This window comes from Danio rerio, chromosome 21 (assembly GCF_052040795.2).
Source record: "Danio rerio strain M-AB ecotype USA chromosome 21, GRCz13ab, whole genome shotgun sequence".
Taxonomy (NCBI): Eukaryota; Metazoa; Chordata; class Actinopteri; order Cypriniformes; family Danionidae; genus Danio; species Danio rerio.
In genome coordinates this window covers 51347501-51375109 of record NC_141041.1, presented here as the reverse complement: position 1 = coordinate 51375109, position 27609 = coordinate 51347501, and the positions used below count along the sequence as shown (strand labels likewise).

General features: G+C 41.9%; 2 protein-coding genes across 32 annotated transcripts in view; both read right to left on the bottom strand.

Annotated features, from left to right (window-relative positions):
• ddx46 (DEAD (Asp-Glu-Ala-Asp) box polypeptide 46) overlaps positions 1–27609 on the bottom strand; it is an 800847-nt gene that overhangs the window by 184196 nt on the left and 589042 nt on the right. The gene's annotated exons all lie outside the window — the stretch shown is intronic.
• rapgef6 (Rap guanine nucleotide exchange factor (GEF) 6) overlaps positions 1–27609 on the bottom strand; it is a 77906-nt gene that overhangs the window by 24912 nt on the left and 25385 nt on the right. For 26 of the 31 annotated variants that reach the window (XR_015519484.1, NM_001442537.1, NM_001442536.1 and 23 more), the window contains 9 exon segments: positions 9562–9690; positions 6417–6594; positions 5409–5545; positions 4365–4523; positions 4128–4280; positions 1398–1562; positions 1147–1254; positions 467–670; positions 202–310 (listed from right to left, as the gene is read on the bottom strand). Coding sequence is in view for 30 of the 31 variants with exons in the window: in NM_001442537.1 (NP_001429466.1) it covers positions 202–310; positions 467–670; positions 1147–1254; positions 1398–1562; positions 4128–4280; positions 4365–4523; positions 5409–5545; positions 6417–6594; positions 9562–9690 (1342 nt within the window). In the remaining variant the exon portion in view is untranslated. 31 annotated transcript variants of the gene reach the window in all.

Here is a 27609-nt window from a genome sequence, read left to right as displayed (position 1 = left end):
TGATCAGTTCCCTATAGCGCTCGCAGCCGTTAGTAAATCAATCAAAAAAGGCGCCTTTCAATGGAGAAAGCCTGTTCAGTGTGATGGGCGCCTACGTCATTTACTCTTCTGTAGTGTGGCACAAACACACCGCAGTATTCACTATAAATGACTAGTGTGTTCTCCTGTGTGCTCTGCGGTGCTGTAGTGTGTGTGATGTACCGAAGATGTTGGTCTTGACGGTGAGGGACAGGTGTGTGTTGTTCTTCAGGATGTCCATGGCCTTGGTGTAGGAGATGTTCTCAAAGTTCTGCCCGTTGATCTCCAAGACCTGTGGACAGAAGTGCAGTAGGGCAGGATGAGTTCGGGGAACATCCAACCGTGATATTGTTGGACTGATATGGTGATTCGGAGTGTGATTTGTAAAGTCAAGATTGCAGTGTTTGTGTGTGTGTGTGTGTGTGTGTGTGTGTGTGTGCTGTATTACCTGGTCTCCGCGCTTGAGTCCTGCCTCTGCTGCTCTGCTGTTGGGCTCCACGCTCTCGATGAAGATGCCGAAGCCGCGCTCACTGCCGCCCTGCAGGTTGAACATCAGCGGAGACTCTCTGCAGGACTTCTGCAGCGTCACCTGACGACACTTGGCCTTCGCCGCGCACGCGATGTTCAGCAGACGCAGGTGACCCTTCATTTTCTGACACACACACACACAGCATAGACAGACTGAAGGTCAGAGCAGTGTATGTGTATGTGTGTGTGCATATTTATGGGTGAATGCATGTGTGTGTGCATGTGTATGTGTGTTTGTGTAGGTGTGTGTGTGTGTAGTATGTGAATAGTATGTGTGTAGTGTTTGTGTGTGTACATACATGTTTATATGTACATGCATGTCTGTAGTATGTGTAAGTATCTGTGCATGTGTACACGTATGTGCATGTGTGTGTATGTGTGCATGTGTACATGTATGTGTATGTGTGTGTTTGTGTGCACATGTGTGTGCATATGTATGTGTGTGTATGTGCATGTGCACGTGTGTGATAAAGCACATTAATGAAAAGTGATAAAGCACATCTGTGTTTTTACACACACACACACACACACACACACACACACACACACACACACACACACACACACACACACACACACACACACACACATATGACTGACCGAGGCGTCCAGCAGCTTCTCGAAGTCCTCCAGGAACTGCGTCATCACCGGATCACCCTCGAAATCATTGAAATGATTGTTCACCCACAACAGCACGATCCGGGTCACCTGCAAAACACACACACACAAACACACACACACACACACACACACACGAGAAACAGCACGTCAGCTGCAAGAGACTGATAAACACACACAGACCATGTCTCTCAGACTGTTGCACACACACACACACACACACACACACTGACCGTGTCTCTCAGAGCGTCGACTCTGAACCACTCCAGAAGCTTGTTTCCCACCTCCATGGGGCTGGACAGGAAGGTGCGGTACATCAGCAGGAAGTCCTCAATGTATGTGGGGTCCACCACTGACGGCTCCTCCACCAGATGCAGGACCAGACGCTCCGGCGTGCCCTGACACACACACACAAAACACAAGCGCAGTGATGCACACACAATAGCAGAGAAATGATACACACACACACACAAAACACAACAGTGCTGATACACACACACAGCAGCAGAGCAATGACACACACAGGTGACGCAGTAGCACAGTAGGTAGTGCTGTCGCCTCACAGCAAGAAGGTCACAGGTTCGATCCTCTGCTCAGTTGGTGTTTCTGTGTGGAGTTTGCATGTTCTCCCTGCGTTCGCGTGGGTTTCCTCCGGGTGCTCCGGTTTCCCCCACAGTCCAAACACATGCGCTACAGGTGAATTGGGTAGGCTAAACTGTGTGTGTGTGAATGTGTGTGTGGATGTTTCCCAGAGATGGGTTGCGGCTGGAAGGGCATTCACTGCGTAAAAATGTGCTGGATAAGTTGCTGGTTCATTCCACTGTGGCGACCCCGGATTAATAAAGAGACTAAGCCGGTAAGAAAATGAATGAATGAGTGATACACACGCACACACACACACACACACATTCACAACAGCACTGATTCACAAACACACACACACACATTTTTATTTTCCCAGGGCATTTGACTGAGTTCAAAGCCAGCTGTACTGACAACAGTAGAGCTCCGTCTGCTGTAATCTGACACACACCCACTAGGGGGAAACCCACTGTGTTTGTTCACTCCAAACACAGAAGCATGCCACAGTTCAATGACTACTATAGAAAAAAAGGACAACATGCACTGATGACAGTCAGAAAACTGATGAAAGAATTACAGATATTTTTTTTACTAAGTCTGTCTGTTATAATGTACAGTGGGTTTAGAGGTAAGAGGGATAGTTCACCCAGAAATCTTTATTGACTTTCCCTCAAGCTGTTATAGACTCTCATGAGCTTCTCTTTTTCTGTTGAGCACAAAGGAAGAGCTGAAATCCTGTAACCATCGACTTCCATAGAGGAAAACACAAATACTGTGGATGTCAATGGTTACAGGTTTCCAGCATTCTTCAAAATATCTTCTTTAGTGTTTAACAGAAAAAACGAAACTCAGACAGGTCTGAATGGTGTAAATGATGACAGGACGTTTGTTTTTTCAGAATGTCTCTCCATTATAATCGACAGTGTGATAATAATCTTAACATAAGCTCAATAATCTGCCAAAGTAAAAGCAAACACAATACTGTTTTCATATTACTCATATTATACTCTATTCTTGGCAGATTTGGGAGAAACTCACTTAATTTTCTCATTATATCTGAAAACAAGACTTTATTCTGTGCTGTATTTATTGCAGTGATGTAGTGGCTGTGTGATGTCGATGCTGATGTATTGTGCATGCATCTTCCCGAGACTCAACAGAGGATCAGAAACTGACACAGGATCAGAAACCCACAGCCTGAAACTGAAGTGACCATCGACACCTCGCTTTCAGTCTAAGCAGTAAAGGAAACGCTGTAAACTACATGAACTTGTGTCAAAACACCACGACTGAACAGGGTGAAGCCTTTAACTGACTGTTATTACCCTGAGATTGATCACAGCACACTCAGACTCTGCTGAACTGTACAGATGATGTGTACACAGACTCTGTGCTGATATGAGGCTTGACTTTAAGGTTTTCACAGATGGGATGTTGCAACCCAGTAAAGTGCGCTCTCTACAGTATGAATGTGAGCAGTATTAATGGAACTCAGACGTACTACAATTTTGTCATGGTCACATGACCTACCTACTCGCTTTAGGCCCATTCGTGAATTCTCTCGCAGGCATCATGGGACAGCGCAGCGTGTATGGGATGCACACTTCAGAATCTCGCCGGAAGCAGTAGGTTATCTTCTCGCATACTGATTATCCAATTCTATGAATTCGGACACACTACTCGGCACACATGCTGATTATAGTGTACTATATAGTATGGAAGTATGCAGTTTCAGACGCAGTCTACGTCAAACATTCATTCATTCATTTTACTTCGGCTTATTCCCTTTATTATTCCCGTTGCCACAGCAGAATGAACTGCCAACTTATCCAGCAAATGTTTTACACAGCAGATGCCCTTCCAGCTGCAACCCATCTCTGGGAAACACCCATACACACACACACACACACACACACACACACACACACACACACACACACACACACACACACACACTCATACACTACGGCCAGTGTAGTTGATCAGTTCCCCTATAGTGCATGTGTTTGGACTGTGGGGGAAACTGGAGCACCCGGAGGAAACCCACACCAACACGGGGAGAACATGCAAACTCCACACAGAAACACCAGCTGACCCAGCCGAGACTCGAACCAGCGACCTTCATGCTGTGTGGCGACATCGCTACATACAACTCCACTGCGTCTCCCACATGATACACTCCATACATATATACGTCAAACATCCAATACATTTCTGAGCTCCTCCAGGTGACCTTTGACCTGAGTGAGCTCCTCCAGGTGACCTTTGACCTGTATGAGCTCCTCCAGGTGACCTCTGACCTGAGTGAGCTCCTCCAGGTGACCTTTGACCTGTATGAGCTCCTCCAGGTGACCTCTGACCTGTCGTCAGCTGAGTCTCACCTTGATGACGATGTGTCCCTTGCGTGTGCCGCTGCGGTCCAGCTCTCGGTGTTCCTTCACCATCACGATCTCGCCCTCCTCCTCCACCTTGTGTGTGTTCTGCTCCACATGATTGAGGATGCGGCAGTAATCCTGCTGCGCGATACACACGAACTGCACACACGACAGCAGAGTGTGAGAGAGACAGTGTGTGTGGGAATGTGTGTGTGTGTGTGTGAGAGTGTGTGTGTGTCTGACCTGGCAGTCGTCTGCTCTGGTGCTCACGGCTCCGCTCATCAGTTGTCTGTCCAGTGATGGAGTGATGCCAAAGCTGTTTCCCATACAGAGGATCTCTGATCGGCCGTCACTGTAGCTGATCTCCACCGCACCGTTCAGGATCACATACCACAGGTCCAGCTGCGCACAGGTGGATACATCGACTGACTGATTGGCTGTGTAATTGACTAATTGACTGGTAGATGGATTGATTAATTGACTAACAGACTAATTGATTGGTTCATTTATTGGTTTATTAATTGACTAATTGATTGTTAGATTGATTGGTTGAGTAATTGACTAATTGATTGACTGACAGGCTAATTAATCAATTGATTGCTTTATTGAATAACTGATTGATTGACTAAACAACTGATTTATTGATTAATTTATTCATTGCTAAAACATATGATCGAATAACTTATTGATTGGCAGATTATTTGATTGAATAATTGACTGATTGATTGGAAGATTGATTGGTTGATTTATTGACTTGTTGGCTGATCGACTGATTAATTGACTGACTGATGAATTCACTGATTGAATGATTAATTCATTGACTTATTGATCAATTGATTGGCTGAACTTATTGACTGATTGATTTATTAATGTATCGATAGCCTGACTGATTTGGTAATTAAGTGATTAATTGATTGATTATGCAACTGATTAATTGGTTGACAAATTTTTTGATTGACTGACAGGCCATTTGATGTATTGCCTGACTGATCGATGGATTATTGATTGAATGACCGACTAATGAAATAACTGACAGACTAACTGATTGTTCAATTGATTGACTGATTGATTAATTTGACTGATGACAGACAGATTGATTGATTGATTGATTAATTGACTGACTGACTGACTGACTGACTGACTGACTGACTGACTGATTGATTGATTGATTTGACTGAGGACAGACAGACTGACTGATTTATGGATTGATTAATTGACTGTCTGTTTTGTGAACTCTACAGGGTCAGTTCCGCTAGCGGACAGTGTTGTTAGTGTGTGTAGCTGTACCTCCTGCTTGTCCTGCAGGATGACGGTTCCTTCTCCCTCCACCACCTCAAACATCATGACCCGGCACAGCTCCCTCCGCACTGACATCGTCATGTTGGCGAACGCCGGCAGCTGATGCATGAACTCCAGCAGCTGCTCTGTACAGCACACACACACGCAAACACACACACGTACAGCACACACACACGCAAACACACACACGTACAGCACACACACACGCAAACATACACACACACACACAAACACACACACACACACAAACACACACACACACACACACACACACACACACACACACACACACACACACACACACACACACACAATTCACATCACTGTCAAAACTTCTTTTAAAATTGTCAGCACAAAGATGGCTGCTGTTTAATGGTTTTGGACAGCAGTTCTAATCCACTTTAAATGGAAAGCAAGCCAAATTTCCATAAAATAAATGGTTAAAATGTCACCGCACAGAGAAATGCAACACAGATGAGCTGTTCTGGTGTATAAGCTACATTATATGATTTGATTCAGAAATAATGCTAAAATAGGCTACTGTCCAGTCAAGGTATGTACATTAGTTCCTCTCACTACCCTCAGTAGCACGCTCACTGCCTACCTGTTTATTCAGGTATTAGCATGCATGTTCTAAACTAAAAATATGCCATCAAGGTGCCTGCCGGGCTTCCCTCACTAACTGAACATTGACTACCACTATGTGGTAAGTGGGCGGGGCTGAGAGCCGTGGGAATGGAATGAGGGTGGGGCTTGAGTGACAATCCCACAGAGGAGCTCTGGACTATAAAAGGAGGAGAGAGACGAGAGAGGAGCAGGCCTGGACATCTTATGTTTTACTCTAGCTTTCAGTTTTCAGGGTTTTAAATATATAATGTTCCCTTTATGTTGTGTAGGTCACATCTCAACATGAGTCTTATTTCTGTATGATCATCTTAAAGAGATTTCTGCAATCTTCATAGAAAAATATCAGGAACAACGATAATATAATAATACCGATGTCGTCGTCTGTGCGGTCCAGCGCGTCTTTCTCCAGACACTCGCGCACCAGATCTCTGGCCAGGAGTGCATCTGAGGAGCGGTCCATGTCTTCATCCTCCTCCTCCTCCTCAGAGTCCACTGGAGCTTCAGGGAGACCAGAGAGATCCACATCACCCAGCTCACTCTCTGTGGCCTGCACACACACACACATTGATTGATTGATTGATTGATTCATTCATTCATTAAGGCACATTAAAAAACAACCAGGAATGACCAAAGAGCTGAACATGTGACAGATACAACAATAAAATACATTTAGGTACATTTAAGAACACATCCATAAAATATTCTCACATAAATAGATTTAAAAATGAACTTGAAAGTTTGAACTTGAAGGTGGAGGGTGACGACACATCCATTCGAATCCACATATGATTCACATCCATACCCAGAGTTTTGGTCCTGCTATAACAAAATGGCTAAAGTCTGTTTGGACTCATATCTGCGAACAGATCAATGCAAGACCTGAGAGACCCGGGTGGAGTGAATGAATGCAAGATGTCAGCTAGATATGGTGGAGATGGACCATGGCAGTGCTTTAAAAACAAACACTACAAGGTAACAATTGTAACCATTGGAGAGGAGTTCAGACGGCGACACGTGTTCGTATTCACCACTGCCGGTCAGGAGTCTGGCTGCAGCATTTTAATGGTCCAATCATGTTTCCTTCACCTACAGTGCGTCAGCTTTCTAAAGGTAAATCGTTTCTTCATTACAGCACTCTGAACTAGCTCTACATGCTTTTATCACTGCGTGCTTCACTTTGTTACGGGTTAGTGTATACTGCATTCAGCTGTTTCTGTTAGCTTTGCAATTAATTAAAGAGTTAATAAACTATTAAGGCTTTATCAATATTTTGTTTCTATGTATTATATTTTCTGGCAAGTATCCATATAATAATCATGATCAAGTCCATTAATAGATGGTTGTTTTTGCAGAATAAACCCTTCAGTCTTATCTAACCGCTGCTGATAAACCTGTAGCGCTTTATTCTGAGATAACAACCTCCAGGATCTACTTTATCTACCCTGGAATTTCATGACTGGCCAATCAGAATCAAGTATTCCTGTGTAATAATCAGAGTTCAAAGCTCAGTTGAGTTCAGTGCTGATTCACTTCAGTTCAGATGTCAGCGTGATCTCTCCTCAAGAGATTTCCCTTTATGAGGAATAAGTTTAATCAGGTGTGCTACAGTACACTTCTTCTAAACTAAACGATAAGAAAGCAAACTTTCAGTCTTATTTCCTTTTTTTCCACTTTTATTTCCAGTCTACTTCCTTTTTAAGTGCTTCTCGGAAATATACTCACACTTGACATTAAAATACTTGACTTGTATTGACAGAACAGTCTGGCCTGTTCACTGACATACACTTACACGTATAATTACTGTACTATTCTGATTGAGTGGCCTATTATTATTATTATTATCATTCAAATATTACACTCTCTATGATTTCAGAAATCAGCCGTGACCTGTCAGCCAGCTCTGCACTCGGGGCATTCACACCCACCTAAATGAAAATGGTGAGAGTTGTTGACTCCATGAGCTACAAACAGTAGGTATCATGAGAAAAGGAGACACTTTCAGCTTCTGGAACGCTTAATGCTCAAATAAATCAAGTTACAGATGCTGAAGAACAACTGCACTGTTGTAGAAGTCCATCTATTAGCCCAATGACGAAACATGAAGCATGGTCAAAGGTTTAATGCATGTAAGCCTTTTCTAGTGCTTCTGAAAAGAATTTCATTATTTTTTTAGAATTTATTTATATTCGTTTTTTAGCTCCGAATTCAATCTGACTCCAATTTAAATGATCCTAAAATTTTTATTATATTTTGATAATTGTAAAAACGGATCACATTCATCATTTATGATTTAATTTAGAGTTTTGATGTTTTCTGTGCTACTTTCAGTGGTTAAATGATTAAAAGGTCTACATGTTATAGGCTCTCTATGGCTACGTATAATCAAATGTGCCTATTAATCAATTCAATTTATGCCACACTATAAAGGTAATGAAGACTCCTCGTAATCTACTGGATACAATAAATTCGCAAAACTCCAGAATTAATCAAAACTTAACATTTTATTTGTCAGGTAAAATTGTATTCTGCCAAGAGTCAGCTTGAATTCGAAGCTAAAAAACGAATATAAATAAATAACTAATAATATAAATATTAATACTAATAAAAATACTAATAAGTAAAAAAAGAAATTTCAGAAGCACTAGAAAAGGCTTACATGCATTAAACCTTCGACCATGCTGTTAGTTTCGTCATTGGGCTAATAGATGGACTCCTGCACTGTCATATACAAACACATGAAATCTGTCTTGTAATAACCCAGAAAAGTGATGTCTTAAAGCCAATAATAAACCTAAATTGAGCGCTTTAACCTCTCCCTCAAGCTCCCGCTGGCCTGCAGGTACACACACACACACAGGTGAATGCTGCTCTCTCATTGGCTGTAGGCGATCGCTGATGTTATTTTCAGTCAGGCATGATTTGTATCGCCGACAGCTCCAGATGTTCAGCACGCCAAATATCTCACAGGCATCGGCAACTCATCGCCGATTCTCTCAGATGGCGTCTTTGATAGTTCACACTGTGTGATTGACACTCACGTGCACGAGCAGCGATTTGCCCGTGATTTCAGGCATTTGTCTACGATTTCTTAAAACCTGTCGGCGACTAAAAATCTGGGCTAAAATCCTGCAGTCTGAACTCGGCATGAGTGAAGTGTCTCGTTTTCATGTGTATGTTGTTGCAGCAGGGCTTATCCATCAGAAAAGCTCCAGGAGAAACAGGGTTGTTGCTAGAAGGGATACAGCCGCGGATGAGAGTTAACAAGAATTATTAATATTGTTTATTATTGTGTTTTGTTAAAGTCTAACCCGGCCCTAACTATAAGATAATATTATTCATATTATTTATCAATTTACCCATTAAATCGTATTTTGTTAACATCTAAACTAACTCAACCCTCTCAGTGGTATTGTCCAGTGTTTTAAAAGCTGTATCCCTTCTAGACTTCACCCAGACACGGATCCACACACAGCTCAGAGTCTGGCGTATGAACAGGAAGAGGAAGTGGCCGCACCTGGTAGATGTCTGATAGGCTGCTGCTCCCTGAGTCGCTGGCGATGCTGCATCCTGATTGGCTGTTGGCCATGTGCATCTGCTGATGTGGGTGGTCCGTCAGGTGCATCTTGCTCAGGTCACCAGGAAGCTGTGAGGAACAGAAAGGAAGTGTTTAATTTATAATGCAGAGAGAGTGAGAAAACACTGACAGTGAACAAGCACAAGGGGAGATGTTGTGCACAAACCACTTTCATACAGGGTTTAACCTCAGCAGTGTGTGCGTATCTCCAGCAGCCTCTGATGATGAACATGAATGAATTGTGTTTGCATATGCATTTGCACATCGCAGGATTACAATATTTAGTAAAGATGTAAAAGATAAAGATGTTATTAAACATTTATTCATTCCATGCCACAGCGGAATGAACCGCCAGTTATTAAACATTATTTTTAAAATTATCAATGCAATAATGACTGTGTTATTTTACATTAGATTGTTCAATTTTAGATTGATTATATGTTATGCAGATGCACCGCATGGAGGACTCGATCATCCCAGGTGATCTACATGAAGGAAATCTTCCCACATACATCAGATTCAGATCATCTGGTGAAATTATGTACATATTGCAGTACAGAGTATCATGCAGCAAAACATAATATCTCAATGTTAGAGTTTTCCAAAGCTCCAGGGTCACATCTGATGCTCCAGAGAGGTTGAGAATAAGGGAATTACACACTACATGAAAGGCCAAAGGCGGCACGGTGGCTCAGTGGGGTTGCCCTGTGGCCTCACAGCAAGGAGGTCGCTGGTTCGAGTCCCGGCTGGGCCAGTTGGTGTTTCTGTGTGGAGTTTGCATGTTCTCCCCGTGTTGGTGTGGGTTTCCTCCGGTTTCCCCCACAGTCCAAACACATGCGCTATAGGGGAACTGATCAACTACACTGACCTTAGAGTATGGGAGAATGAGTGTGTATGGGTGTTTCCCAGTACTGGGTTGCAGCTGGAAGGGCATCCGCTGTGTAAAACATATGCTGAAATAGTTGGTGGTTCATTCCACTGTGGCGACCCCTGGTAGATCAGGAACTAAGGCAAAGGAAAATGAATGAATGAAAGGTCAAATCTGAGAAAGCCTAATAGCTGAATGCAGCATGTGGTGCGTCGAGTCTGTAATCCAGTGAATGAGCCGGACCGCGGTGTAAAGCTGTGTAAAGGGCATCTGCAACGTAACGATGTCATTAGAGCAAAGCAGAGGAGCTGCTAATTACTGTGTTCATACTGTGCTCATTCACACAGCGGCGGGCGAGGGGCTCTGCCCTGAGCATTAATTAATCATGCCAGAGATTTAATATCAACACATGCTGGCCCACACGCAAAACATGCTGCTCTTACCTACAAGTTTAGTCTGTCTCTAAAGTCCAAATATCTGAACATTCTGAAATCAAGAAGCCTTTTACAGACAAGTAAACATCCTGTCCTGTTTACAGAAATAATGAGACAAAATTAAAGGAATTTTTACTGAAAACAAGCACAATAATCTGACAATGGGGGAAACAAAATACTCTTATGTCAGAAGGGAAAACTAGCTTATTCTGCTATTTTGCCTGTTTTAAGGTAAAAACACTTCATTTGACTCATTATTTCTGAAAACAAGTATTTTCCAACCCAGGCTCATTCTGAAAACGTAGTCCGGCGTATGTTTCTGGAGACTGGGAAATAGGTCCCGGGATGTGTGTATTTTTGCAGTTTTTGTTTTTGGGAATCCGCGAGAGGCCGCTGTGTGCGAGTGCCATTCGCATCTGCACTGTTCTCGCGTAAACCTACCAGAAGCTGCTGATGAACGACTGAATGATTGACTGGGCGACCGGCAAATCGACCGACCGACCGACCGACGCTGCTCCTTCTCTAAACCCAACCAATTTTACCAATGGACCCGCCCGCCCGCCCGCTTACTTCCCTAAACCCAACTGAAGGTTTACAAAAGCCGTCCAGAAGTAGAAAAGCCCTCGTCTGATTTTTATCACGTTTTCAGATTTGACCACATTCTCACCTGTTATTCACTCGTTCTGTTTATCTTTTAAATACTGTTTTTGTCTTACGTGATTTCTGGAACCATTCTTCCCCATACATGTCGTCGTGGTCAACTCCTCTCTGTGTCCCAAGTCTGCGGACGTACACGACGAGCTAACTGGACAAACTGGCTGCGGCAGGAATGCCCTCCACACGGAGGTAAGCGCTCAGCTGGTAAGCGCCAAAAGGAACGACCGCCCTGTAGCGTTCGCTTAAAAAATGAAATGCAGCCATACATACCTCCGGCTACATAATTCGTGGTCTCCAGAAACGTCTGCAGGACAACATTTTCAGGATGAGTCTGGGTTGATATTTTTGCTTGTCTAGAAAATGCTTCTTGATTTATTTTTTTAGATATTTGGACTAGAAACAGCAGAAACTGTAAGTAAGAAAAGCATGACATGCAGTGCACATCATCAACACTGGCGCTCAGCTTAACCCTAAAACACTAGCTCTGTTTTCATCTACATATTTATTATGCTGAATTTGGAATATTATACATATAGATGCACATACATTTTGAAAAATGCACATGACAATAAAGCACACAACTGGAGAGGATGAACTCTGTGTCTGATAATAATAAGTGCTCTTAAACTGTGCTGTAATCAGCTGTAGCATGCGTGTGCGTCTGCTCTTCAGTGCTGTAGTTTCAGCTGATCAGATGATCTGACAAATATAAATGTGTGTGTGAGGGTGTTTGCGTCATTAATGTTGGTGTGTCAGATGTGAGATGTTGTTGTGATGACTGTAAAAGGTCTCAGTCCCGCATCAGTCCGTCATCACAGTGCTTCAGTATTCTTCTTCTCCTGTTATTATTCCCTCCAGAACTGTCTTGAGCATCCGTCTGTGCTCATGTCACTGCATTCACCGTGTTCATTGCGTTTGGTCTTGGTGTTCTGACTGATTTATTATAGGAGAACACACAGCGGAGAATCCCCACAGTGCAGCAGACTCCACGTCCCTCAGTGAGATCTGTGCAGGAGCAGCAGGAGCTGAGGAGGAGATGCTCTACTGTGCAGCGCTGATGGAGACGCTGCTGCTCACTGATGATCTGCAGTTGAAGTCAGAACTATTCACCCCCTTTGATTGTTTTTTTTTTTTTTTTTAATATTTCCCAAATAATGTTGAACAGATTGAGGAAATGTTCACAGTGTGTCTGATAATATCTGTTCTTCTGGAGAAAGTCTCATTTGTTTTAATTCGGCTAGAATAAAAGCAGTTTTTCATTGTTTAAGCACCATTTTAAGGTCAATATTATTATTATTTGTTTTTGATAGTCTACAGAACAAACCACTGTTATACAATGACTTGCCTAATTACCCTAACTTTACCCTAATTACCCTAGTGAAGCCTTTACATGTCACTGTAAGCTGAACACTAGTGTCTTGAAGAACATCTAGTCTAATATTATGTGCTGTCATCATGATGAATAGAAAATAAATCAGTTATTAGAGATGAGTTATTAACACTGTTATGATTAGAAATGTGATGGAGAAATCTGCTCTTCGTTAAACAGAAATCGGGAAAAATGTACAGCTGGGCTAATAATACGGGATTCAGGGGGGTTAATAATTCCCTCTTCAACTGTATGTGATATTCCAGTTTTGCTCATAAACCTGTTTCACATGTTTGGATGGAAACACAGAGCTGCCGAGGTTTATCAACACATCAACAGCATGACTGTAACCCTGAAGAAGGAACAGACGGAGCGGATGCTTTATTGAGCAGGTTTCAGCTCTGTCCTTGTGGGAACGCTGCTGAATTATTCATGAGTCCCACCGCACTCACGTCTAGACTGACCGTGACATCAAGATGAAGATCAGACACATCCTGGTGTTCACTTGTTTACTGTTTAGGGCGCGAGCAGGAAACAACATCAGAGCCAAGAGTGTTGAAGCCAGTACTGCGCTCAGCCCCGACAAAACATAGTAAAGCATGATTTAAAGGGACGCGGCGGTGCAACTACGGCAGCTGAGCGGGACATTCATTGTGTTGTTTTGAGGTATTTTTCAGAGCATGATGAAATCAATCTGAATATACAGCTGAAGTCAGAATCATTCGCCCTCCTGTGATTTATTTATTTTTCCCAGTATATCCCAAATGATGTTAAACAGATTCAGGAATTGTTCACAGTATTTGCTCCAATATTTAATATTTATTTTTAATATTTATATATTGTCTAATATTTGTTCTTCTGGAGAACGTATTATTTGTTTTAGTTGGGCTAGAATAAAAGCAGTTTTAAATTGTTTTAAAGCTATTTTAAGGTCAATATTATTAGCCTATTTAAGCTATGTTTTGTTTTTGATAGTCTTCAGAATAAACCACTGTTATACAATGACTTGCCTAATTACCCTAACTTTACCCTAATTACTCTAGTGAAGCCTTTACATGTCACTGTAAGCTGAACACTAGTGTCTTGAAGAATATCTAGTCAATATTATTTACTGTCATCATGACAAAGAGAAAATAAATCAGTTATTAGAGATGAGTTATTAACACTATCGTGATTAGAAATGTGCTGAAAAAATCTGTCCAGTAAACAGAAATTGGAGAAAAAATATAAACAGCTGGGCAAATAATACAGGAGGGTGAATAACAGGAGGACTTCAACTGTATTTAAAGGGATAGTTCACCCAAAAATTCTTTTAAAACACAGTAAAAAAAATAAGGGTTTCACAAAATTCTTGTCCGAACACAAACAGATATACAGGTAAAATAAAAAAAAAGTTTTTTCCAAATGTAAGTGGATTGAACATTTAAAAATTAAGTGTCCCAAAAATGCCTGTTGGTGGATTGGATATGGTTATGGTCGAAAGTTAACCAGAATTATTTATATTATTGATTAAATTTCCCATTTATTGTATTTTATTAACGTCAACCCCCACCCCAACCCTAAACCCAACCGTCACAATACTGTAAAAACAGTAGCTGTATCGAGTATTATTTATGTTCTCTATTAAATGACTCAAAAGACAATGATCCACACTTATCAAGCAATTGCTTAGTACTGTTGCTTCGTACAGTCTTCAGGTGATTTAAAAACACCAACATCTCGGCACAATGCCTTCCTCAGTGTGTCAGTATAACACCCCAACCCTAAACCCAAGCGTCACAGTACTGTAAAATATGAATTATTGTTATACAGTGTCATAAAAAAGCTGCTATACCAACGGCCACCTCAATGATCTAGACTTTACCCTCAGACATCTCCAGAATTGTGTTGTTTCAGCTCATTATAAATAAGCAGCAGAAGCCGTGTTTCTGAGTGCACATACTCTCTGTGTAGGCTGACTTCACATTTTACAGCACAAGACACACTGTCAAAAACTCTACATTTAAGGATAATAAACAGCAGCTGTGGACGCCAGAAATGACCTCAGAGGACATGGTAGAAATGATTTTCAGAATTTTACAGTAAACTTCATTAATTTATTGTAAAAATAATCAGTGTTTTAAAGTATTAATGCTACACACTGCACCTTTGTTACACACACAAACACAACCGTACACAGGTGATGATGATGATGATGAGAAAATATTGACCCACAGCTCATAATAAACAACTGCACCCACAAACAGGGAAACACACTAATATATAGAAGACGAACAACTGCTGAACACCATCATGACCAAACACTCATAAAATAATGCAACACACATCATTTATCAGCATTAGATCCAACATAAATCTCGAATGCACATCACTGATGAATGAAAAATAAAAAGAGCCAGAGTACTGTCAACATTCATCCATTTTCCTTCAGCTTAGTCTCTTATTTATCAGAGGTTGCCACAGCGGAATGAACCGCCAACTATTCCAGCATATGTTTTAGGCAGCGGATGCCCTTCAAGCTGCAACCCAGTACTGGGAAACACCCATACACACTCATTCACACACACACACACACACACACACACACACACACACACACACACACACACTCATACTCTACAGCCAGTGTAGTTGATCAGTTCCCCTATAGCGCATGTGTTTGGACTGTGGGGGAAACCGGAGCACCCGGAGGAAACCCACACCAACACGGGGAGAACATGCAAACTCCACACAGAAACACACACTGACCCAGCCGAGACTCAAACCAGCAACCTTCTTGCTCATGGGCCATGAGGCCACAGTGCTAACCACTGAGCCACCGTGCCAGCTGTAATGTCAACAAAATATCATAAAACGTGAAGTAAAAGTCCGTGTACAGCATATGAGGATGAGGAAGCTTCACATTTTTACTGTATCATTGTAGGCATTGACGTTTGGGTCAGTTTTCGTGTACGGTGTGTTAATAGAGTGTGTGTGGAGGCAGTGCTGTGCCGAGGGTAAAGCAGCTGTCATCTCACAGCATGTGCTCGGTGTGAACAGAGCATCCGTACGGCACCTTCACACTCCAGACACACCACAGATGAACTTTAACCTCAAACTCACACACTCAAAACACCAGAGTAACACAAGTACAGTGCAGTAAGATCACAAGTGCAGTAAAATCACACGACAGAAGCTCTTTTCCATGTTAAAGGTAGTTTCAGTCATAAACATCTGCGACAGCGACACACCAAATATCTGTTTTAGAAGCTTCAGATGACGTAGTGGTGCAGTAGGTAGTGCTGTCGCCTCACAGCAAGAAGATCGCTGGTTTAATTCTCGGCTGGGTCATTTGGTGTTTCTGTGTGGAGTTTGCATGTTCTCCCTGCGTTCGCATCTGTTTCCTGCGGGTGTTCCGGTTTCCCCCACAGTCCAAACACATGCGCTATAAAGGGAACTGGGTAGGCTAAATTGTCCATAGTGTACGAGTGTGAGTGAGTGTGTATGGGTGTTTCCCAGAGATGGGTTGCAGGTGGAAGGGCATCCACTGCGTAAAAACATATGTTGGATAAGTTGGCGGTTCACTCCGCTGTGGCGACCCCTGATTAATAAAGGGACTAAGACGAAAAGACCATGAACGAATGAATGAGAAACTAGTTTCCATTTCCACAACGTCACAGCAGAACAACAGCATAAACTACCCTGACCATGACCACCTCAGGCACTGATGATGTGCTTTATTCAGTGTTTGATGCTCTCTATAGGAGTTTCAACACATTTTACACTGCATTTATCCCCCTTCTGAAAGAGCAGCAGATAGTTCACCTTAAAAATAAAATAACCAGCAGATGCTTTGAAAACAAAAGTCAGAACTGAAACTGAGTGCAAACCAACAACATCCGTCCCTCAGTAGCCTATTAATAATGTTCAAGAGCTTTAATGCGTGTTTTAATATGCATAATTAGAGTAAAAGCCTTTTGAGAGTGCAGTGCTGCTGTTTAAATGTTTCTGTCATGATATTGTGTTTGGTGTAATACACATATAGACACACACACACACACACACACACACACACACACACACACATATATATATATATATATATATACTATCTAAATATAAATAAACATTTTATCAAATATATGCATGCATGTGTGTATTTATATATACAGAATAAATATACACAATACACACACACATATACATATACAGCTGAAGTAGGAATTATTAGTTTCCTGAATTATTCGCTCCCTGTTAATAATAGGGTAATTAGGCGCTATTTATAGATAATTAAATAATTAATTAAGTCATTGTATAACAGTGGTTTGTTCTTTAGTCTTTAAAAAAAAAATAGCTTAAAGGTCCTAATAATATTGACATTAAAATGGGTTTTAAACAATTAAAAACTGCTTTTATTCTAGCAGAAATAAAACAAAACAGACTTTCTCCAGAAGAACAAATATTATCAGACACACTGTGAACATTTCCTGAATCTGCTCAACATCATTTGGGAAATATTTAAACAAGAAAAAAAAATTCAAAGTGGGGTGAATAATTTTGACTTCAACTGTATATAAAGATATATATGCATACAGTATGTGTGTATGTATACGTGTGTGTGTGTATATGTGTGTGTGTGTGTATATATATATGTGTGTGTGTGTGTGTGTGTGTGTGTGTGTGTGTGTAATGTCAAAACAAACTTTTATTTTGGATGCAATTCATGGTGATTAGTTCAGCAGTTTGTATATGATATTATGTAATGTTATGTATTAATGTCTGTAAAGTGCTGTAACTGTATAATAATTCTGATCTGTCCATCAGCGAGTGGAGCGTCTCAGTGTCTGAATATCCTCCAGCAGATGCGCAGAGCTTTTATCTGCTGTCCAGGGAGGTTTAGGGTGTCGTGTGGACAGGAAGGTGAGCGATCGGGATCAATACTCCCAGCATTAGCCTCAACACATTCCCTTTACACCGCTCAATTAAGCTGGAGGAGAAGAACACTACTGCACTTACACGGAGACTGTTCTGCTGACACACACTAACACACACACAGAGAGAGAAGCCACTGCATGTGTTTGGACTGTGGGGAAACTGGAGCACCTGGAGGAAACCCACGCCAACATGGGGAGAACATGCAAACTCCACACAGAAATGTTCTTTGCTGTGAGGCGACACTGCTACCCCCTGCGCCACCGTGCAGCCCTTTTTGAAAAACTCCCAAGCATTTTCCCCAATTATGTGTCAAAATAAGATTTGTCATGAAAAGATCATCCCATTTGTTGAAACCAGGGCCGACGCGTCCATAGAGGCGACCTAGGCAGCCGCCTAGGGTGGCAGTATAGAGAGGGCGGCGTCCATGACACCTCCCTCACCACCCGCGTCCTCACATATGTTCGCACATAGGCGACAGAATAGAGAGGGTGGTGACACCTCCATCAGCACCCGCATGTCCTCAGTTACATCCGCGCATAGGGCGGCAGAATAGAGGTCCGCGACACCCGCGCATCCTCAGTTATATCCGCGCACAGGACGGTAGAATACAGGTCTGCGACACCCGCGCATCCTCAGTTATATCCGCGCACAGGACGGTAGAATACAGGTCTGCGACACCCGCGCATCCTCAGTTATATCCGCGCATAGGGCAGCAGAATAGAGCTCTGCGATACCTCACTTCATTTTCATAACCGGTCACTTTCGTTTTCACATTGGGGTTGAGGGCGGCGTGATCGTCCTCTGCCTAGAGCGGCAGTTCAGCTTGCTCTGGCCCTGGCTGAAACACAGAGAAAGCTGAGGCCAAATGAAGACTGAAAATCAGGCCAGAGTGGATGAAAACGACCCAACAGCACACAAGGGTTAATGATGAATCAATAAAACTCTCGGTGGGGCGATGCAGTGGCGCGGTAGGTAGTGCTATAGCCTCACAGCAACAAGGTAGCTAGGTCGGTGGTTCGAGCCTCGGCTCAGTTGGTGTTTCTGTGAGGAGTTCGCGTGGGTTTCCTCCGGGTGCTCCGGTTTCCCCCACAGTCCAAACACATGCGGTATAGGGGAATTGGGTAGGCTAAATTGTCTGTAGTGTATGAGTGTGTGTGTGGATGTTTCCCAGAGATGGGTTGCAGCTGGAAGGGCATCCGCTGCGTAAAAACCTGCTGGATAAGTTGGCGGTTCATTCCGCTGTGGCGACCCTGGATTAATAACCGGACTAAGTTGACAAGAAAATGAATGAATGAATGAATCTCTCGTTTTTGAGCTGAACGCTGCTCTCCAGATGCAGGACTGATCATCTTATACTCAAATAAAGCAGCTGATTTTTGAGAAACAACACGGAGCGTCATCTCCGCACACAGGGGGAAATCTACTGTCTCTGCTGGAGGCTTTCAGAGGTTTATTCTGCAATAACGCTGCCAAGTTCAAAGATGGCCAGACCGCGGGACACTAATGGAGCCCAGAGACACAAAGCCGAGGCCAATTACTGGATGCTGAATTATGAATGATGGATCTCTTCCAGCTGGACCAATCAGAGCACAGCATGAGCCGGAGCCGCTCGCTGGAACATCACGAGCCGAACAATCCCTGTACAGCACAGATCCTGCGTATTCTTTACTGTCTGTATTCCTACACTGGCTGAAGACACCGTCCTCTGTGTACATCAAGATTTACCAGCAGCGTTGTGACATAGAGTGCTGATCATAGATGATCAGGGTCTCCACAGTAACGTTCTCTACAGTAATATACAGTATATGTGCAGATACACATTAGATTAGTCAGTACCAAAGACAAACCGATCTAACAGGTAAACTGAAGATCACAGTCTAAACATTGCTACACACAAATGAATATGTTGGGGGAATATGAAATACAATTTTAGTAAACAGGAAACATCAAGAGAAATATAAAACACACACATTTAGTTTGATCATTATAGTGTTTTGCTGTTCCTCTATTGAAATCTGTCTCTTCCTGAAGATGTTCGTAAACAAACTGTTGTTTTAATGGATGTAACAGTTTAATAATAGTGCTTTATTTAAAAGCACCAGCATATATAGTGTATATTCACTGGGAAATGCACATTAATGTTCATTGTCAAAAGCAACTGTACTCATTTATGCTGAGCGCTGTGTGTTTGAGTGTGTTTGAGCATTCAGCTGTGTCAATTACAGCATACAATGTCATAAACAAACAAACAAACAAACAAACAAACAAACAAGCAGTGCTTTATTTCCTTTAATTAAACATCTTAGCCATACCTCTGCACTCTGAGGGTTAAGCCATATTTAGGGCTGCACCATATATGGAAATGACAGAAATATGGCAGATGTGCACACTACAATGACTGCATATCATATGTAAGGGCCTTATATTTCTCTAAATTGATTTATCAACTTTTAATACTCTTTAAGACCCCGCATTGTGCATTTGCTGTCTGTCCAAGGCAAATATGAAGCAATGTGCCAAGCTGTGTTAGTGCTTTACTCGTGGAGAAGATGATGGCACATCAGTTTGCAATCAGTTTTCAACATCAAGCAGCAAAACAGCCGTTTTTAATGTCTGAAAATCAATGGCAGTGAATGAGAATGAGGCAGCGGCCGCTTGTATATAAGGAGGAGGTCAACACTGGAGCCTTTGGCGCAAGAGAACAGAGTGAAGTGTGGATGTGCACTGATGTCTGTGTCAGTACAGTCTCAATAATGCAAGAGTGCTTGATGGAGATGAGAAAACCAGAGCTTAAAACACACTAACACACAGACTTCCATCATATCCTTCATAATCATTGACCATGACGTAATATCTGAGTCTGAACTCCTTCATGAGACACGCCCACTTTCTACATCCAATCATCTCCATCCAGAGTTTCTCAGCGTGATGCAGTGTGAAGTGTGATCTTAGATAACGCCGAGAGTCAATAATCACTTAGAGTCACACACACACTGATGGAGAGTGAAACACTGACAGTTTGAGCGGCTCCACGTCACTCTCAGCCAATCACAGCAGACCATTCGCTGAACTGAACAATAACAGATGCAGGACAGGGTTGGGGAAACACCTTTGATTATTTATACAGGGACATCTGCAGTCAGAGCTGCTCAGAAAACAACACACTCACTGATACAAACACCCAGCTATCATACAGAAATAATAATAATAATAATAATAATAATAATAATAACAACAACAATAATAATAACAAAATAACCAATAATAATAATAACAACAATATCAATAACAATAATAACCATATTAATAACAATAATAATAACCATAATAATAATAATAATAACAACAACAACAATAATAATAATAATAATAACAACAGCAATAATAATATTATTAACAATAATAAGGATGATAATAATAATATTATATAATATATTAGCAGCAATAATAATAATAATAACATCAACAACAATAGTAATAATAATAATAATAATAATAATAATAATAACAACAACAGCAATAATAATATTATTAACAATAATAATGATGATAATAATAATATTATATAATAAATTAGCAGCAATAATACAACAATAATAATAGCAATAACAATCATAACAATAATAATAATAATAATAATAATTATGATTATTATTATGATTATTATTATAACAATAATATTATTATTAACAATAATAATGATGATAATAATAATATTAATAATAAATTAGCAACAATAATAATGATAATTATAGCAATACTTATAATAACGATAACATAAATAATATGTATTATTATTAATATTATAAATAAAGCCATTAGATTTTTTTGCCACCATTCAAAGCATTCAGACACCTTACAGTATATAGCAAAGAACTGAAAAACAACAGAAAAGAAGAGCTCATAAAGCAGCAGATCATGACAGCTTTACTGAACAAAACAAACTAAATATCATCATCATCATCATCATCCTCATCATCACCATCATCATCTGAGATTAAGATTAGAAGTAAAATCAGCAGATGAGCAAAGATGCATGAAAAAAACACACAATTAAACTGCACTGGCATCTGCAGCAGAGCAAGCGTCTCCTCAAACACGCACACAAACACACACACACACACACACACAAACACACACAGCAGCGGTTTAATGATGACATCACTTACTTTGGAGGACCACGGCTGCAGGCAGTTGGCATAGCAACGCACCAGGAAAGCCATTTCCCAAATAACAGATGCAAACTTCCCAGTGAAAGAAATCGCAGATGCTCACACACACACACACACACACACACACACACTTGAGGTCAAACAGCAGCAGAATCAGGCATTAGAAGATCCACAGAACAGCATCAGCGCTCCGCAAAACTTCCTCCTCACTCCAGCAAAGCACAACTCTCTGCAGGTCTCCACAATGCAGAGCGGCAGCATCCAGCTCCGCATCCCCGCACACACACACACACGCGCACACACACACACGCGCTCTGCAGACACAGCCATCGATTGGAGGCTGAGGACGGATCTGGCAGAAAGCATGACATCATCACCTGAGCGGAGGGAGGGGAGGGGGAGGGGCTTTGCGTTATTGGAGGAAACGCGAGCGCATTTATTGACCAGCGCGCGCACACACACACAATGACTGCGCGCATACATTAGCGGTGGGACTGGTTATGATAATGCATGAGTTGAGCAGCACACGTGTGTCTGCATCTGTCAGAGAGCTAACAGAGGAGGAGGAGGAGGAGAGTGACAGACATGTGGACAACACACAATACTGAGCTATGACACACACACACACACACACACACACACACACACACACACACACACACACACACACACACACACGTACATGCAAATGAAGTGTACACACAAACATAAAATACACACATGTGCTCACACACAAAGTATACACACACACACATATATACACATTAAACAAGCACACACACATACTGTACACACACACACACACCTCTCTCTCTATCTCTCTCTGTGTGTGTGTGATTATAGGATGTGCAGATCTGCTTTGCTCTCCTCAGAAGCTGAAGTATGACATCATCTCTTTCGCAGGCAGCCAATGGGAGCGCAGCACATGGAGCTTCCCGAATATTATGGGCTGCTGCAGATCTCAGATCAGATGCTGATGCGGGAAACACCCTGAGATGGAGACTCTGCAGGCGTTCACTCTTTTAGACCTTCACTGCGCATCTTCATCCAAACATCAAGATCAAACCTTCACACACGATCAGAGACGCTGTGAAGAGCACATCCACAAACACAAGCACCCAGACCAGTTAACACACACACACACGCACACACTCACTTATTCATCAGGGGTCGCCACAGAGAAATGAACCACCAACTATTGCAGCATATGTTTTACGCAGTGGATGCCCTTCCAGCAGCAACCCAGAACTGGGAAACAACCATACACACTCATTCACACACACACACACTCATACACTACGGGCAGTGTAGTTCATCAGTTCCCCTATAACGCATGTGTTTGGACACGAGGAGAACATGCAAACTCCACACAGAAACACCAACTGACCCAGCCGGGACCCAAACAAGCGACCTTCTTGCAGTGAGGCCACAGTGCTGAACACTAAGACAGCATTTATGTTTAATTGAATGTTTTAAGAGTGTGGTTTAAATGTTCACAGTTTGTGTTTCCACTTTATGAGTTTATTGTGCATTATAACTAATAATAAAAATTATTCATAACATCAACAAAGTGCTTTTCTCCTCATGCACCAGCAGTAATTATTATTATTGATTATCACAAGTATTTATTATTATTGTTGATTTATTTAAAGCTCAGACTGGAAGAGCTGTGATATTATGTTTGTGTAATGTCTGGACTCTTATGCATCATGATGTGTGCAGTATGCTTTATTAATGCAACCTCAAAGAAGAAGAAGAAGGAAACAACCGTCACGGGTTGATTTTCTGACATTTTCAACACATGCTGACCTACTAACACTCAGTCTGCTCAACCCATTTGCCTGATTAATGATCGTTCAGGAGGAAAATACACATTTTACATTACTTCAATACTAATAATAATTGGGTTGCAGCTGGAAGGGCATCCACTGCATAAAACATATGCTGGATAAGTTGGCGGTTCATTCCGCTGTGTCAACCCCAGATTAATAAAGGGACTAAGCCGAAAAGAAAATGAATAAATGAATAATAATAATAATTAATTTTATTGTAGGTAGCACAATCGCCTCACTGCAAGAAGGTCGCTGGATTGAGCACCGGCTGGGTCAGTTGGCATTTCTGTGTGGAGTTTGCATGTTCTCCCCGTGTTGGAGTGGAACCTCCTAATTATAATAATAATAATAATAATTAACATCCTAAAACTCTTTTTAATCCATCTAGTAAAGTGTACAGTCAACATGACTCTCCTTTATGTGAATTTTTTATTATTTTTAATGATCATCCAAATGTTGTTTAACAGAGATCTTTCTAATAATAATAGCTTTAATAACTCATCTCTGATAGCTGATTTCTTTTCTCTTCTCCATGATGACAGCACAGAATATTAGACTAGATATTCTTCAAGACACTAGTGTTCAGCTTAAAGTGGCATGTTAAGGCTTCACTAGGGTAATTAGGGTAAAGTTAGGGTAATTAGGCAAGTCATAATGGGAAAATAATGAACATTTTACAGATGGTGAATAATCCTGACTTCAGCTGTACTGTATGCATTATAAACTGACAATGCCATACTGATATGATCATTAACTATCCTTAATTAGGCAAATAAGCTTGATGTGTGTGTGTGTGTGTGTGTGTGTGTGTGTGTGTGTGTGTGTGTGTGTGTGTGTGTGTGTGTGTGTGTGCGCACAGCTGACCTGCTTTAGTCACGTTTACTGAGCACAGAAACAGCACTGCGGTGCACATGAAGAGGGTAAACAGATGACAGACAGGATGTGCTTCCTGTCTGACAGCGAGTGTGTGTGTGAGAGAGAGAGTGTGTGTGTCTGTGTGTTTGTATGTGTGCTTGCATGTGTTTTTGTGTGTGTGTGTTGGTGGATCGATGGGTGTGTTTGTGTGTGTGTGAGAGATTGTGTGATTATGTGTGTTTGTAAGTGTGCATTTGAGTGTGTGAGTGTGTGTGTGTGTAAGAGAGAGAGAGTGTGTGTGTCTGTGTGTTTGTCTGCAGGTGTGCGTGTGTGTCTGTGTGCTTGCATGTGTTTTTGTGTGTGTGTGTTGGTGGATCGACGGGTGTGTGTGGGTGTGTGTGTGTGTATGTGTGTGTGTGTGTGTTTGTGTGTGTGTGTGTGTGTGTGTGTGTTTGTGTGTGTGTTTGTGTTTGTGTGTGTGTGTGTGTGTGTGTTTGTGTGTGTGTGAGTGTGTGTGTGTGTGTATGTGTGTGTGTGTGTGTATGTGTGTGTGTGTGTGTGTGTGTGTGTATGCAGGAGCTTCATTCCCTGTCAGGACTCTGGTGGTCAGTCCTCCTGTAGTCTGTGAGCTGTGGCGGACAGTAACATTAGCAGCCCTCACTCACTAACAGCTGCTCTGATTATTCTGTGTTCACACTGACAGGAGCACGCCTGAACATTCATCAACCAATATACACTGTAAAAATCACATTATCACTAAGTCATGTGAGGATACGGGCAGCACTACATCACTGACATTTTCTGAGACCTGGTGGACAAAGAAACTGAGCCGTGATGGCGGCTACACTGAGCAAACAGCTCATATTCACATCAGTTTCAGGACATTTCTATCCCATTCTCAACAGAATAATTCAGAGACACATTGTGGACACTTGCTCTCCATATGCTGCTGTTTGTCAGTTATTGAACATGTCTGTCAGAGCTATGATCCAGGCTTGTGTACAGTAATCTTGTGGATATTCCTCAGAGATTCAGTCATCAGTGATGGTGTTATAGTGTGTAAGTGTCTGCTTTTAGAATTGCTGTCGGTTTCTTTTGCTTACATTAATATTTACTGGTCGGGAAAATCTGTTTCTTCACTTCTGCTGTTTATACTTTTACTTTGCGCTGCAGTCAAGCGTCACCCTCCTGCTCTCCCTAGTGAAGCTAATATGGAAATAACTGAAACTGCAACTCATTCCGCTAGTCCTGCCTCCAGAATAGAGCAGATTTCTATTGAGCCCACTGTGTAAATGGCAGACTTCACAGCAGAAAAAAAGGTGTTTACAACCTGCTACAAAGAATGATTTTGGTGTATATTGCTAATATTACCCTTCATGACAACTGTGAGGGGGTGAATTTTTATAACTCATCCATTTCCTTTATATTAGGTGTCTATTACATCTGCATCATTAAAGGAGTGGCCATTTGAGTAACAGCTAGGTCTCGCTGGTCACAGTCCCCTCAGCAGATTCCGGCTGATGAGCTGCTGAACTCTGCAGATGCATGGCATTTTTGTGTTGTTTTATGTGGCTTTACACAGTCAGTCGCCCTTTGGAATTATTTCCTACAGTTATCAGATGATATGACACCATCTCTATACATGTATTTGCTTGATTTAGGATCATTTATAATGTTCTTTAGAGCAGTACTGCACTCCAGAATCTGCCAGACTGATCAGCTGTAGGCTCTAGATCAGTCATCTGAAGTGTCGTCATACAGTGTTCTGCTGGAGTTCATCAATAGTCCTGCATTTACTAACACACACTATATCTGAAGTGTTTGGAAGTGATGTGAGTTTCCTCCTCTAGTAATAAGAAAACCGTCATAAGAACATTGTTTAGTGGCTCAGTGTGTTACAGCAGTGTCTTTAAAAGTCTAAACGCTTCATTGATATAGTGAACAGCCGAGCACATGTGGTCAGAACACAAGCGAGTCGCAGGTAATGAAGTATTCAGAGTTTCTCCCACAGAAAAGCCCGTCTAAGCAAAATGCCAGCAGGCGACTGTTGCTCCGCTCACGCTCCGCCTCTTTGCCTTATTTGGTATCCACTGGTCCACTGGTCAGTTGGCCACGCCTACTTGTAGCTTCTTTTGCGTTCTTCAGAAACCTATTGGTGACATCACAGATACCACGTCTATATCTTTTACAGTCTATGATTTCAGTTTATCACACAGATGCACTGACAGTTATAGTAGCACAGATGTTTTAGGGTTAACGATGCTAACATTCGGCACATATTCATCAATTTCTCCGTCCTGGTTGATCTATGTGGGACTTCTGCTGAAGCACAGTGCAGGCCTGTTTCTCATTGGTTAATACCAGTTGCACAACATATATCCAGCTTCATGGCTTCATTAGCCTGTGCAAGAGACAGTAACGTTTTGTCCACCAGGGGGCGTTCCCCTAATGCTGAAACTATCAATTGTGGAAATATGTGCTCTAGGGTATGTCCAGCTGCATTTAGTGTGTAAAACGAACGCTACAGGGCGATATGATGACGCAGACAACTTCTGTTCCTTTTCGCACGTAACTATTCTATATGGACGGCTTCTCCATCACGGTCAGTGTGCTTGGTAGCTCGCCTTGTACAGCATCAGACTTGGGATGCAAATCTGCTATATAAACTGTCTTGCCGTGCCTAGAAACAAGACAAAAACTACAAAATGCACACACACACACACAGAGAGAGAGAGATAGAGAGAGAAAGAGAGAGAGCAGTCCTCTGCTGTGAGTGTATGGAGCTGGGAGGGTCTCGCGGACCATCATGATGTCATGGTCTAAAATTAGAGCAGCAGAAACAGCAGCAGCAGCAGCAGCCGCAGAGCTCCTTCTCATGTGTGTGAGC